Here is a 15,573-nt window from a genome sequence, read left to right as displayed (position 1 = left end):
TGTGTGTTCCATTCTATGCATCCGATGAAGTGGGCTGTAGCCCACGAAAGCTTATGCTCAAATAAATTTGTTAGTCTCTAAGGTGCCACAAGTACTCCTGTTCTTTTTGCGGATACAGACGAACACGGCTGCTACTCTGAAACCTGTCATTTAAACAGTACGTAATTTTACTCACCTGAATAGTTCTACAGTAAAAGCTGTGTTATCCGGCCCTGTACCGACCAGAAAGCTCTATAAACTGGCATTTCTAATCTTCATAGAAAGTCCGGTTTATAGTCCGTTTAGCGTGGGGCTGGCAGGTTCCCTACCTGGCTCCACGTGGCTCCCTGGAAGTGGCGACATGTCCCTGCTGCTGCTAGGCGGAGGAATGTCCACGAGGGGTTCGGAGTTCAGGAGGAGGTGCGGGTCTGGGGGTTGGGGCGCAGGAGGGGGTGTGGGTCTGGGAGGGAGTTTGGGTGCAAGAGGGGGGTTGGGGCAGGGGGTTGGGGTGTAGGAGGGATTTCAAGGTGCTGGATCCAGGGGCACTCACCTCGGGCGACCTGTCCCTGCTGTTCTGCAAGTGGCGACCTGTCCCTGCTGTTTCTAGGCGGAGGCATGGCTAGGCAGCTCTGATTTTAATCAATGAATTAAAAAAAATCAGATGATTTAAATTGACTTGATTTAAAGTGCTCTGTGCTTGGTACAACTTGATTGATGATTTGAATTTTGACCAAAGAATTTGAGCCACATACATACTCTTGTTTTGCTTTCTGGAATCCTGTATTTCATAGCAGTATTGTCTCATTGTTTCTTGTACTCCCCCATCTGTCCATCTATATTTGTTGTCTCGTCTCATACTTAGGTCTAGTCTACACTAGGAAATTAGGTTGGTATAACTATGTCACTTGGGTCTGAAAAATCCACACTCCTGTATAACTACATCACTCAGCTCTAACCCCATTGACCTAGCTACTGCCTCTTGGGGAGGTGGATTACCTATGCCGGCAGGCGAACCCCACCCATTGGTGTAGATAACATCTTCACTGAAGCTCTACAGTGGTGCAGCTGCTGCAGCATTTTAAGTGTAGACAAGCTCTTGGATTGTAAACTCTTTGGGGAAAGGACTGTCTCTCTTTTTTTTATTATTATTATTCTGTGTTTGCACAGCACTTAGCAATGGGATTCTGGTCCTGGTGCTTCTAGGCACTATGATAATACAGATAATAAGTTGAACCTGATTTTTATAATCTGACTCCACCTTTGGAAGAAGGTGTAAATTCAATACAGTCTTGTATTTTCTTAAATCTGTGAGGGAGAAGTTCTAAATGTTACTTAATCAGCTTATTTTGTTCATTATTATGGGGCATCATCATGATCAGATGCTGTGGATTTTTATTTTAAGCTAGAGCAGTTTGTTACTCATCTATTTTTATTGTGTCTGGTCTGTCCTTTTCTTCACTCTTTGTTCCATTTTCTCACTTTTTGCACCCATGGTACTCAGAGTTGACCTGCATTTGACAGATTTGTACATGTCAAATCTCCAACATGGCTTTCAAGTACAGTTAGCGTATATGGTGGGCAGGGGGAGAAACTATGGAAATCATAGAATCATCAAAATGGAGGGCTGGAAGGGGCCTCAAAGTCATCAAGCTCAGCCTCCTGTGCTGAGGCAGGACCAAGTAAACCTAGACCGTCCCTGCCAAGTGTTTGCCCAACCTGTTCTGAAAAACCTCCAATGATGGGGATTCCACTACCTCCCTTGGAAGCCTATTCCAGAGCTTAACTGTCCTTATAATTGCGAAGTTTTCCTAATATCTAATCTAAATCGCCCTTCTTTCAGGTTAAGCCCATTACTACTTGTCCTACCTTCAGGGATGTGGAGAACAATTGATCATGGTCCTCTTTATAATAGCCCTTCACATATTTGAAAACTGTTGTCAGGTCCCCCCTCAGTCGTTTTGTCTCAAGACTAAACATGTCCAGGTTTTTTAATCTTTCCTCATAGGTCATGTTTTCTAAAACTTTTATCATTTTTGTTGCTCTCCTCTGGAATCTCTCCAGTTTGTCCACATCTTTCCTAAAGTATGGCTCTCAGAACTGGACACAGTACTCCAACTGAGGGCTCATCAGTGCTGAGTAGAACGGGACAGTTATCTCCCATGTCTTACATATGGCACTCCTGTTAATACACTCCAGAATGATATTTGCCTTCTTCACAACTACATCACAGTTGTCTCTCGTTCAGTTCAATATTCAAATCCCCAGACTCTCCAGCTCCTGCCTCAGAGCAGTCAGCATAAGCCACATCCTGCTCTGTTTGTACAGATACAATTTATAGCAATTCAAAACAGTTTTATGGCTGCCTAACTTTTGATTTGTTCTTGATTATGCTTTACAAAAGTGTGGTGGTGGTGTTGTTTTCTTTTTCCAGAGCTACAGTTCTGGCTAAGAACTTCACTCATCACCATGGTGTCTAAGTGCCTGTTAATTTCTCAAACCCACCAGAAATTTATGCAGTTGTTTTAGGAATTATTACTAACAAACATTCTCTTTCTTCAAACACTTTAATATAATTTTGTTTTTCAGCAATATATTTGCTTTCGCTTCAAATTGAAAGGTTCAAATCCTATTTTCTTACTGATTTTCAGGAAGACAGGAAAACCATTTCATAATTTCATAAGCTGGCAAGACCTAAGAGCTGCTGAACTCGTAAATTCCTGGAACAGGTGTCTCATATTGAAGGTAAGGCTACTCATTGAGTATGCTGCTTAGATAGTGCTTTTGTTTTCATTTACCCAAATTAGGTGTGATAAATATTGCAAGTGCCCCAATACATAATTTCAATAAATGACATTACATGTAGTATACAATTTTAAACAAAAAATAATAAGGTTAGCATACAAAATGACAGGACACAAAAGCAAAGAAATTAAACACTGACACTCTGTATCTACCTATAAATCTAGTAAATGTGTATAACTTTGAATCTCCTTGTTTTATTAATATGTCACATGTTAACATTGCTAGCAAATGATTATTTTGGCTCTGAATTTAATTTTGTCGGTATGGTTTTTGAGATTTTTGTACTTAGAATATTCATTCTTTATTCCGATTATGTGTTGTAAATTTGGAGCATATGGGTTCTTAAAAACAAAGATGATTAGTCCCTACTTTATGTGGAAAAATTGAAGTCAACCTTACGTGTAAAGCTACTACTGGCACCTTCATAATAAGATGTAAAATTCCCTGGTTTGCCAGAGATCTCCTTTGTAATACTGGGCAATTCATTTAACCTCTGTGTCTCAATATCTATCTGTAAAATACAACTAAGACAATCCTTCCCCTAAGCTTTTTTGAAGCTATATTAAAGTTTATGAAGTGCCCAGATAATACATAAATAACTTCTACAAGAATTTGCTGGATATCTGAATTCATTTTTGCCCAGGAGGTATTCTGTCAGTGTCTGATGGATTTGTGTGCATTATCCTTAAATGTTATTTGACCAAAGGATTAAAAGAGATAAGACCAAATGTTCGGTCAAAAACATTTAAATAACTTCTATTCTTTTGGAATAGGTAATCCGCGTTATTGCTACAATGCTTCACTTTTTTACTCGGAACGATCGATATGTGACTGCTAGTTCATTGACTTTCACAACACACCATGTCTCTTTGAGGCTGTCCTGGGTTTTACAAAACATAACTGAGGTAAGAAAGTTGTTGGGGGGGGGGAAAGTAATACTCTTGGTACATAATAGCAATAGTGACTTCCCTTGATTGTTATCTGCTTGGTTTTTGCTTTCTTTATTTCCTTCCCTCAAAGGGAATGGAAAGAGAGAATGTTTTCTATTATGTAGCGCTCAAACATATCTACTTGGAACAAACTAATGTTGGCTAATGATCTATGTATCTTTTTACAAACTTTCCCATGATCCTCCAAACATGTGTTCATGTGTGTAATTACTCACATGAGTAGTCTGTCCTACAAAGCATAATCATATTGCTAGTTTGGCATTTTTTGATTTATTAATCTTAATATTATACAACATAATTTTTATTGTAATTTATTTTACAGTGAATTGCACTTTATTGTGTAACAATGTGGTATATTTGTATTTTATCTTCAACAATGTTACATTTCCAGTCTGCCTTATCCCAACACTTACAGATTTATAGAAATCAGTAACATAGTGGTCAACAAAAAGGATCTCCACTTACTTAGTAATTACTTATGTAATTTTAAAGGCTTGACTAATGGTGTATAGTGTCAGTTCCAGATATGTAAAATTAAACATTTCTGTGTATTATATTGTGCTAGCATCAAACCTTCTAAAGAACAATGAGCTCACTGTGTCTCCTGTTTTCGTTCCTTGACTTGGCTTTTTCCTTTTCTTTCTCTTTACTTAATTTATCAGTGTGTTTACTTTCAGATTTTTTTTAAAAAGAGAAATGGTTTTTTGTTTGTTTTTTGCTTTTGTTTTACAATGAATAAGGAAGACTTTAAAAGTTATTATTATTATTTTTAATCTATTACCCTGTTTGTTCTAACATAGAAATATCAGTAATGTAAAATATGGTCTTCCCTGGATTTGTTGGTGGACTTGTTGGCTCTTTCAGATATGGACTTATTGAAAGAGTTGGAGGGTACTGAGTCTTCAGTTAAAGACTTATTTTCTCCCAAGAATTCCCTAGTAATTGGTATTTAAAAAAGCAAAAAACCAAACAAACAAAAATTGGAAAACAAAAAAACCCAAAGCTCTGACTTAAAAAATCATTTCCCTTTTCAATAAGTTCAATAAATTCAATAAGTTGGTCATTCTGCAAGTTCTCTGGTTGTCCTTTGAGTCTTTCAAGAAAAATAGGATAAGCAAAATCTGAATTTCTAGTTTTAAAGAAGGAAGTAGGGAAATAATAATTTTCAGGCTTTCTTTATATAACATAAAGAAGCAAAAATGGACAGCCCTATTTGCTTTCCTTTGGCAAGGGCATCTTTTTAGGTATTCTTATTTTTCTTTTAGCATTTCTTTTTCGTATCTACAAAACACTTTTTTATCACTTCTTCATATCTCCTCGTCCACTGCCTTCATTTCCGAACTCCACTAATAGTCACCTCAAAGTCTCCAGGTTTACCCTATTAGGGCTCTTATGTGCCACTGCTAAAGAAGGCTGAGCAACTAATCTCCCATTGGCAGCGACAAAGCATGCAAAACTGTATGTGCTCAGGAGCAAAAACTGCCATTTAGGGGCAGGCCGTATCTACCCTACAAAGTTTGGTCGATGCAAGTTACATCAAAATAAAGCCGCCACAGTTAGCATATCGCTTGTGCACATGCGTAGTTGGCTCCTTGTGTCGGCGCTGTGCATACTCATCAGGAGAGTTTGTGTTGATGCACAGTGGGTGCATCCTGGGTAGGTATCTCCTTGTGCAACCTGCCACTGTCCAGTGCTGTCTTTTGGAAAGTTTTGGCACTGCATGGTGAGGTAGAATTGAGTTGCACAGGAGTGATTGGGAGCAAGGAGTCTAACTTCTCAGTGTGCAACTATCTCCATCTCATAATGTCATCTATATCCCATAATATTCACACCTTTTTAAAAAATCCCACAAAACTGCATGGCCCTCCTCACTGTCTGTCATTTTTGACTGAAACATGGAGCCTGCACAGCTCTGCGCTATTGTCATAAGTGTTGCAAACACAGGATGCACTATCCTCTATTTGCAGAGCCATAAGAAAAAACGAATCAGTGTGGTCAGATTGCTATGTGACATAGTGAGAACCAATTCAAGGTTACTGGTGGCGTTCATAGATCAGCTGCAGATGGTGGCGCACCATTTCTGGGCCCAAGAAATGAGCACTCATTGGTGGGATCACATCGTAATGCAGACTTGGGATGGTGAGCAGTGACTGCAGAACTTTCAGATGCGCAAGGTCACATTCTTGGATCTGTGCGCCACGCTTGCCCTAGCTCTCCAGCACAGGTACACCAAAATATGAGCTGCACTGACTGAAGAAGTGGAGCTGCACTGACAATGGCAATTGCGCTGTGGAAAGTTGCAATGCTGGATTGCTACCGATGAGCAGGAAATCATTTTGGAGTTGGGAAATCACTGTGTGGGGGTGTTGTCATGCAAGTGTGCAGAGTTATTACTCGTCTCCTGCTACACGTGACTGTGACCCTATGCAATGTGCAGGACATAGTGGAAGGATTGCAGTAATGTTGTTCCTGAACTGCAGTGGAGCAATGATGGCAGTCATATCCCTATTTTGGCACCAGACCACATTGCCACAGAGTACATCAACATAAAGGGCTACATTCCTATAGTTATGCAAATTCTGGTGAATCACCAGGGATGCTTCACCAACATCAGTGTTGGCTGGTCAGGGAAGATGCATGATGTTTACATCTTTAAGAACACAGGACTGTTCAGAAAGCTACAAGTAGGGACTTTCTTTCCCAACTGGCGGATTACCATTAGGAATGTTGAAATGACAGTAGGGATCCTGGAGACTGAGCTACTCCTTGCTCCCTTGGCTCATGAAGCTGTACGCTGACCACCTAGGCAGCACCAAGGAAAGATTCAACTACAGACTCAGCAGATGCAGAATGACAGTTGAATGCACTTTTGGTATACTGAAGGGACGCTGGCGTTGTTTACTCACAAGATTGGATCTCAGTGAAAAAAAATCTCAATAATTATAGCTGCCTATTGTGTCCTGCATCATATTTGTGAAACAAAAGGGGAAAGTTACTGCCAGGACGCAGGGCGAAGGTAGAGTGACTGTCTGCCGAATTTGAACAGCCAGTCACAAGGGCTATTAGATGGGTTCAGCATAGAGCAATACAACTCAGGAAGGGTTTAAAAGAGCTCTTTAACAGTGAGCCACAGTAATGCTTTGTGGTGTAGTGTGTTCTATCTGGCTATGCTCTTTTGGGGCCTGTTTGGAATTGTGTGGTGCTTGATGTACAGCTGTGAATATAACGCTATCAAAGCACCTATTAATTTTGTGGTGTTTGTCACTGATCCTATGAGTTGTGTCACACTCTGCAGTACCAAGTCAGTGGGTGCTTTCAGAACTGCTAGGCATTCTGCAGGGTACGTTGTGAGTTAATAAAGATTAATTATTTTATAAATAATATAATAATCAGTAACAGTGCAAAAGCAGTGCAAAGAAAAATCTGTGCAATTTAAAAGCTATTAATATAATTTTTAATGTATTTGAACAGAACTTAATAAGGGGAAAGAACATTCATATCCATTTTATCTACATACACTGTCCTGTGAAAGCCACAGTTGTTGTATATGTGAAGCTATGGTTGTCCTTAATGTTCCCCCTTGATGGAGTGGTAGGGGTAGGGATGTGGCCTCTGAAGCCAAGTGGAATGCTGAAGGTAGTTGTAGTGAAGTGCTGTAATGGAGTTCTCCATGGACTGCAAAGGGAAGTGAGCCTGGGATTGTTGAACCTATATGTTCCCAAAAGTCTGCAGCATCTCTGTTTGCTGCTAGAGAGCCCCATTACGTCCTGGTACATCCCCCTCTCCTTTTTCTGCCTGGAATCCTGGACCTTTTTCCTGTCCGCTCTTTCCTTTTCAAGGCTGTCTACAGTGTTCACCCTCCAGGTGATGCTCATGGTCTGATGCAGCATTGGCTTACAGGATCTCATTGAACATGTCATCCTGAGTCCTCCTCTTCCTCTTCCTTATCTGGCCCAGGGTTTCTGTGAGTGTGGAGAGGGAACCATTCAAAGCCGAAACGGCAGCAGCTGCAGATAAAACACCGAGGTATAGTCAGTATAGCCACATCAGAAACCAAAAGTTAAGATTCAGAACTCCCTTCCCTTGCTCCCCTACAGTTTTAAACAAGACATGCTTATTGTCTTCTGCTTCCAAGTGCTTGTGCACGGCCCCGCTCTCGGCACCAGTCATGGTGAGTATGACTCACATGGGGTGAGGAAAATGAGGAGGGACTTGCTCAGTTGCATGAAACTACGAGTACAAGGCAATGGCACTGAATACGGACACCATTTTCCACAAGCGGTGGTGATTTTAGCAGGTATTTCACTCCGGTCCTGAGGGTGACAAAGGCAGAGAGAACACAGCTGCTAATGATGTCCTGAAGCCATCAGGGGCCCATATGCTGCCACCCAGTGTGCTGCAATGGTACCTGCTGAAGTTATCGCTGACTGGCATGGGAACACATTCTATTGCAAGGAAGAAATAAGGCTGCCATCCCTAGAAACCTTCGGCAGAGGATTGCAGAGGAGTACCTCCATGAAAATTTCATTGAGCTCTCTCAGGAAGATTCAAGGGACATCTCTGATGTGCATAAACAAACTGCTCCACATGGCCTAACTCTATAGCAGAATTAAAAGCAAATAACAATGCTACCTCTTTTATTCGTACTGCTGCTACTTCTTGTATGAGTAAATTAATGAAAAGCCAATAGCTATGTCCTGTTAAGTTGGGGGCGAAATCACTATAAGGGGAAATATATTTACACAATTACCCGAGGATCCTTCTCATGCATCAGGCTCGACTGCCGGGCCTGACTAGACTGTGGTGGAGTCTCAAACAGCTCCTGGCTTGCAGCATAGCTGAAGTCCCCCAGCACCCTGCCTCCCAGTCGCATGTCCCCCATCCTCCTCCTTTTTCCTCCTCTACCACCTCTTCATCCTCGCTGTTCATGGCAGGGGCTTGTGACCTGGGCTCCTTAGAGATATCCATGGTGGTCTGCTAGGTGGTAGCGAGGTCTCCGCCAAGTATGGCATGCAGCTCTTTGTAAAAGTGGCAGGTCTGTGGCTCTGAACTGGATTGACTGTTGGCCTCCTTGGGCTTCTGGTATGCCTAATGAAGTTCCTATGCTTTCACTCGGCAATGCTGCTGATCCCGGTCATACTCCTCCTCCAGCATCCCCCGTGCAGTCTATTTGCAGATGTTCACATTTATACAGTTGGTCCATAGCTGTTCTTGTACAGCTTATTCTCCCCACATGCCCAGGAGATGCAATATCTCCTGCCTACACCAAGCTGGAGTGTATCTGGAGCATGTAGCTGGTGGTCACTTGGTAAGTTGCACACAACAATGGGGAATTGCTAGGTATGCTTGTCAAGCTGGACAATCAGGAAAAGGCATTTCAAAAATTCTTGGGGCTTTGAAAAGCAAGGGGGCCTTCTGGTCTCTGTGACCCCTGGGCTGAGGAATTCACAGTTGTGACCAGAGTGGTCAGTGTCAAGCATTGTGGGACAGCTGCTGGAAGACTGTTCGGGTCGATGTAAGTAACACAGTGTCTACACTAGCATTGCGTCGACCTTAGTACATCGACCATGGCTAAATGCCACTCGGGGAGGTAGTGTTACTATGTTACTCTAACAGGATACTTATGTTGCTGGGAGACAAATTTAAGTGTACACGCGCACACAACTAGGTTGATGCAAGGCAGCTTATGTTAACCTAACTTTGTAGTGTAGACCAGGCAGCCGGGGGATAGGGGTTGGTCTGCTGTGCTGGAGAGGAGAAATGGTACTGTGAAGTGCCTGGCACTAGAGCTTCCTGTGATTAATTCCCCTTTCCCAGAGGAAATATTGTCAATTAGAGAATTATTTTCTGGGGACATGCATATTATTATCCCCCAATTAAATATTTGGAAACAGGGAAGGGGGAGAGAGAGACAAAATGTATCCCTTTCTTCACATCCACACTGAACACACTTTTGTTTTGTTTTTTTGTTTTCAGGTACAACAAGCAGCCAATGAAAATAACTGCTGCTTTGGAACAGTTGACACGTGGCTGTTACATAAACTCACCAAAGGTGAGTTTGCAAGCTCTGGTTAAACAAAACATATTTCAAATCTGAGCAGATGTTGAATGCATTCCCCTAATATTATTCCCAAGAGCCCAACTGCCACATTAGGTGTGACGGATTGGGGCTACATATAAATACTGAATGTTGGTCTGGTTATTGGGATATTTGCTGTATGAATATATTGGTTTAACTCAGTATGGGGCTGTCCCAAAAAAAAAAAAAGAAAAGAAAAGAGGGGCTCAAGGGAGCCACCTCTCAGCAAACACTTGAGTTGTTAAGGTACATAGCCAAAACCATTAGCTTTGATGGGAGGAAAAGCCCCATGAAAAGAAAGGAACAAAACAGTAACCAGAGTTTAAAATAGGATACCCTTTCAAGAAAAGGATACGGTAGTTGTTTGGGGGATCCAGTCAGAGACACAGGGTTGAACAGGCAGTTTTTGAAGATATTAGGCTTGCCTAGGTTACCATCAGAAAATAGTAAGACTTCAGGTAAGATAGACATGCTTGTAGACTGTTTTATTTAAAAATACATTTAATCTGAAAGCTTTGTTCCTATTGCGCATGTAAACAATACTTTTGTTTTAAGAAGGCAGTCTGATCGCAGTATACCAGTGGTCACAGACTCCATAAGGGAAGAACCGCAGGTGCCTGAGCTCAGTCAGACCTGCAGGGTAAGAATGGTGGATACACAGGCCACTGTAGCCCAGGGTCAAGTCCAAGAATAGGAGAATTGCAAAAGTCCATCCCAGGATAGGAGGTTTGACACGTCAGGGGATGCAGAGAGACCACAAAGGGGAGGGAGGTGCAGCTAGCCTGTCACAACCCACGGGCGTTGAATCCAGGTCCACAGAAGCCACCAGACTTCAACTCTCCACTTGACAGTCTGCTGACAACTGCTGACCAGGACCCATGAATCCCAGCTCCAGTTTGAAGCTCTGCCTCTGATGTATTATTGGTGAAGTCCCAAAGCAGCCAGTTGGCCTGCTGGCCCTACTTAAGACAGGAACAGGAAGCCGTCTGAACAACTGGGATCTATCCTGCTCTGTACTGTGTGCCTTCTGCTTCCTGCTCCTGCTCCGCTGGCTTGACTTCCTGGTATCCTGACTTGTCTTGGCTCATGACCTCTGACATGTGGTTCTGCTCTCCAGTTTGTCTCCTGCCTTTGACTCAGCCTGACTTTGGTTACCGACCTGTGGTTCTCATCTCCAATTTGTCTTCTGCTTCTGATGCTGACTCTCAACTCTTGACTGTGGACTCCAGCTGTGATCACTAGGTCTGGCTGTCCATGACCTAGCCTTGACATAGCCCTGTAATCATGACATATGGTAATAGATGGAATATCTAGGATTGGGCGTTTGGTCCAAAAATACCTGGTCAATTGACTGATCAAATATTGTCAGAAATGGTCAAATATTTTAAAGCATCAATTTATTAGAACAGTAACAAAAAAGAGTAAGACTTTATAGTCCCCAGTAGGCATAGTCTTAGATTGTTACAAAAAACAAGTTAATTAACTCAGTTATTTTAAGTCAGAAAAATGTAAAACGCGATGAAATGAAGTTCTGAAAAATGAAAGAATAATAATTACTTATTTTAATAATGTTAAGTTAGCATTTAAGTGTAAACATTCAAGACTGAACAGTTACAAAAGAGAAAAAAAAATTAAAGAAACACATAGCCATTAAAAATATTTTTTAAACGAATTTATGTTAATATGGCAGCAGGCAAACTCTCTAAGCAGCTTAATGGTTGTGCATCTAGTCTCTTTGTTTTGGGGGAGGCGGTTTAATGACCATGTACCTTCTTCTCTCACTGCCTTCTGAGTTAATTTCAGTAGGTTTGTCTAATCAGTTTAGGTTGGAAGCTCTTCAGGGTAGGGACTGTGTATTTTAACTTGTTTAATGTGATTTGTAAACTGCCATGTACATTGATGGCTTGGTATACAATTTTTATATATATATATATATAAATGTTTGAGCTTCTTGATTGTCTGGAATCTTCTAGATCAACTTTCAGTTAATTCATCTTTTTCCCAACTGGTGACATTAACATGTAGTAAAGTGACAAGTAGATCAAGACATTTAGATAGGCTTGCTAACAGATGAAACACCACGATGCAGTCAAAAAGGTAGGCTACTACGTGCGTCAGGGTATTGTTGCTGGAATATTTGATAATATATGACTTTTGTTAGATAATAGGCAGTCAATTGACATCATTTGATCGGTCAGTTGACTGGCTTGCCAAGCCTAGGAATGCGTCATTCCATTTCTGGGCAACTGCATGCAGAAAAAATAAGGCCATTATCAGGACACTTCAGAAGATTGAGATAGAATCTCTCCCTTTACAGCATGGTGGAATTAAAATGTCTTTGGGTGTGCAGACTAGTGAATTTGGGCTGAATAGAGGCCATCAAACTCTTTATAGTACATATATTTGCTTCAAATAACTCTCTCTGAATATTTAGGCATTTAAAACTTTATTTGTTCCTTTGTTGCTAGGTTCTGTGTATGCTACAGATTATTCAAATGCCAGTTCAACAGGAGTTTTTGAGCCCTTTCAGGTATGAATCTATTAACATAATCTTGTAGATTGTTCTTTGCGACTGGTTAACTTTTTTAATTCTCTCTATTATTTCAGATGTGTTGGAGTTCTGTTTTGAGCAAATTATTTTCAATACCGATGTCTATATATCCTCCAGTAGAGGACACAAAGTACGTATGCAGGCAGAATCTTAAACAAAAATGTAACATCTAATAATTAAATTAATTATTGTTGAAAAAAGATCACAAAAATCTCTGCAGACATTTAAAAAGTAATATGTTAAGTGAAGCCAAAAATAATTTAAATTGTAAATATTTGTAGTTGCACATATTTGTCTGATTCGTAGATCCAAATTGGTATTTTATACTAGAAAAAGGTAAAACAACTTCATGATTTCTGTAAATAAAAAAAAATGAGTAACATTGAATTATGTGTATGTTGAGGACTTATTTTAAATTTTATTTTTTTAATTTCTCAAAATTGTCAATTCAGTGCACTGACTTTTTTAACATTTATTTAAGTCACAGCTTTGGTTCAGTTGATGCTGAAATATTTGGGGTGCCTATTCCAATAGTGGCTTTGGTGAGTGAAAATCTTTAATGATTTTTTATTGTACTTGAGTGAATAGCGTTATTGTATGTAAATATACTCTTGTCTGTCTGACTTTATAATTGTTAGTTTATCGTTGTTTGTGTCCTGTGTTTTCTGAGATTCCATGACTGCAGAATTGGTTGTTAAATTTTGCTCCAAAATCTTTGCTTTCATTTAGAACAAAGGAAAAGTTTCTAACCCTTACGGTTGTGAAGCAAGCCATGCAGAGAGGGAACGTAACCTTGTTGTTAAGCATTGAACTAGGACTTACAAGATCACGGTGGTATTCTAGGCCAATTATTTAGGGCCTGATCCTGCAATGGGTTCTACCCAGCATAACTCCATTGGGATTCCACATGGGTGCAAAAGGGTCTGTGCTAATGGATTCCCTTGCAGCATTTGGGGCTTTAATTTCTCTGTGCCTTAGTTCCCCATACATAAAGTACGGATAATACTTTACTACCTCCATAGGGCTGATGAAATCCATTACTGTTTGTGAGATAACAAACACCGTAGAAAACCTATACATAAATAAAATATGAGCTGAATGTAAAAATGACATCCAACAACTGCTCCATTCATCTCAATGGAATGTAAACGCTGAAGCCAGTTTAAATGTCAGCTTTTATAACTGTTTCACTGATTAGCTGGAGATTTCCTTCTAAAAATAATTTGCTTATCCGTCATTGTTGGAGACAGTTGTGGATATAATCGGAGCAATAAGGGTGGTAACTGGTTGGGGTCAGAGAAATAGGAATTAAAGACTCCAAAGCTTCAACTGTGTCCCTACCCACAAAGGGGAACACAAACCACCACCTCTACCTTCCAGGATTCTGAAAGCCCCTACTATCCCGTTTGCCGGGTGCCAAAACATCGAACCTTCCCTTGAATGCTTCTACAACCCGTTTGTTATTAATGTTGTGTATTTAAAAAAAGAAGAAAAAAATGGAGTGGCATATTGAAAATTGGGGACTGTATAAAATAAATTCAAGAGAATTGAGATTTTGATTGAATTTAATATTAAAATGACTTAGGATATAATGTACTGATGGCGTTATTCATCTTCACATTTAATTTATTTTAAAACCACCATTTTTGAACTTTTACTTGTTGTTGCAGAATTTTCAGTTTGCTAAATGATTTAGGTCCAGTAGGCTGCTTAGTAAGTGGAGCGTTGGTTCTGGTGGAATCATCTTGTATATAATTTCGATTTAAATGAGAAAACTGAAGTATGAGATAGGGTATGTCTACACTACGAAATTAGGTCCATTTTTAGAAATCGATTTTATACAGTCGATTGCATATGTCCACACTAAGCGCATTAAGTCAGTGGAGTGTGTCCTCACTACCGTGGCTAGCATCGACTTACGGAGCGGTGCATTGTGGGTATCTATCCCACAGTTCCCACAGTCTCTGCCGCCCATTGGAATTCTGGGTTAAGCTCCCAATGCCTGATGGGGCAAAAACATTGTCGCAGGTGGTTTTGGATACATGTCATTAGTCGCCCCCCCCTCCGTGAAAGAAACGTCAGACAATCGTTTCGCGCCTTTTCCCCTTGCAGAGGCCATACCACGGCAAGCATGGAGCCCGCTCAGCTCAGCTCACCGTCACCGCTGCTGCTGTGTCCTTGGTGCTGCTGTCAGCAGACGGTGCAGTAGGACTGCTAACCGTCGTCATCCACCACTTCCGCTGTAACTCTGCTCTCGTGCTCTTGTAAATGAGCTCAGTCTCAATAGCAAATTTCTACAAGTTGTCAGAAATCTGCGCGGTGCTAACCATCGTCATCCACCACTTCCGCTGCAACTCTGCTCTCCTGCAGATGCCATACCACGGCAAGCATGGAGTCCGCTCCTCACCGTCACCGCTGCTATTGTGAGCATTGTAAACACCTTGCGCATTATCCTGGAGTATATGCAGAACCAGGCTAAGAGACGCCAGCACGAAGAGGATTTTGATAAGGACATGGACACAGGTTTTCCTGAAAGCACGGGCTGTGGCAATTGGGACATCATGGTGGCACTGGGGTTGGCTGATACAGTAGAACGCTGATTCTGGGCCGGGCAAACAAGCACAGACTAGTGGGACCGCATAGTGTTGCAGGTATGGGATGATTCACAGTGGCTGCGAAACTTTGGCATGCGTAAGGCCACTTTCCTGGAACTCTGTGAGTTGCTTTCCCCCATCCTGAAGCGCAGGAATACCAAGATGAGAGCTGCCCTGACAGTTGAGAAGTGAGCGGCGATAGCCCTGTGGAAGCTTGCAACGCCTGACTGCTACTGGTCAGCCGGGAATCAATTTGGAGTGAGTAAATCTACTGTGGCGTCAGCTGTGATCCAAGTAGCCAATGCAATCGTTGACGTTCTGTTATCAAGAGTAGTGACTCTGGGAAATGTGCAGGTCATAGTGGATGGCTTTGCTGCAATGGGGTTCCCTAACTGTGGTGGGGCGATAGAGGGAGCTCAGAGCCCGCCCCTCAGAGGGTCAGGCGGTGACCCGGAAGTATAAAGGCTTGCCCTCAGAGCTCAGTAAGGCCCGAGCCGCCGGAGAGGCCAGACGCCTCCAGCCTAGCTCGTGACTGGGAAAACTCTGCCGCCCAAGGCAGCCGCCAGGACTGGCCAGGCCTGCCCTGCGCCCGCTACCCGGAGGAGTTGCCGGGCCTGC

At 41.7% G+C, this 15,573-nt stretch overlaps 1 protein-coding gene across 1 annotated transcript in view; it reads left to right on the top strand.

The window, feature by feature from the left end:
- Positions 1 to 15,573, top strand: part of GK5 (glycerol kinase 5) — an 88,779-nt gene that overhangs the window by 24,875 nt on the left and 48,331 nt on the right. Inside the window, exons 4-9 of the mRNA XM_024211040.3 lie at positions 2,628 to 2,721; positions 3,555 to 3,686; positions 9,708 to 9,783; positions 12,279 to 12,340; positions 12,418 to 12,491; positions 12,843 to 12,903. Of these exons, the coding sequence (XP_024066808.2) occupies positions 2,628 to 2,721; positions 3,555 to 3,686; positions 9,708 to 9,783; positions 12,279 to 12,340; positions 12,418 to 12,491; positions 12,843 to 12,903 (499 nt within the window). The remainder of the gene's footprint in view (positions 1 to 2,627; positions 2,722 to 3,554; positions 3,687 to 9,707; positions 9,784 to 12,278; positions 12,341 to 12,417; positions 12,492 to 12,842; positions 12,904 to 15,573) is intronic.

This window comes from Terrapene carolina, unplaced genomic scaffold, assembly GCF_002925995.2.
Source record: "Terrapene carolina triunguis isolate 2854851 unplaced genomic scaffold, T_m_triunguis-2.0 Scaffold88, whole genome shotgun sequence".
Taxonomy (NCBI): domain Eukaryota; kingdom Metazoa; phylum Chordata; order Testudines; family Emydidae; genus Terrapene; species Terrapene triunguis.
Note: the sequence above shows the minus strand (reverse complement) of the source record. Positions and strands in the feature narration are given on the sequence as shown.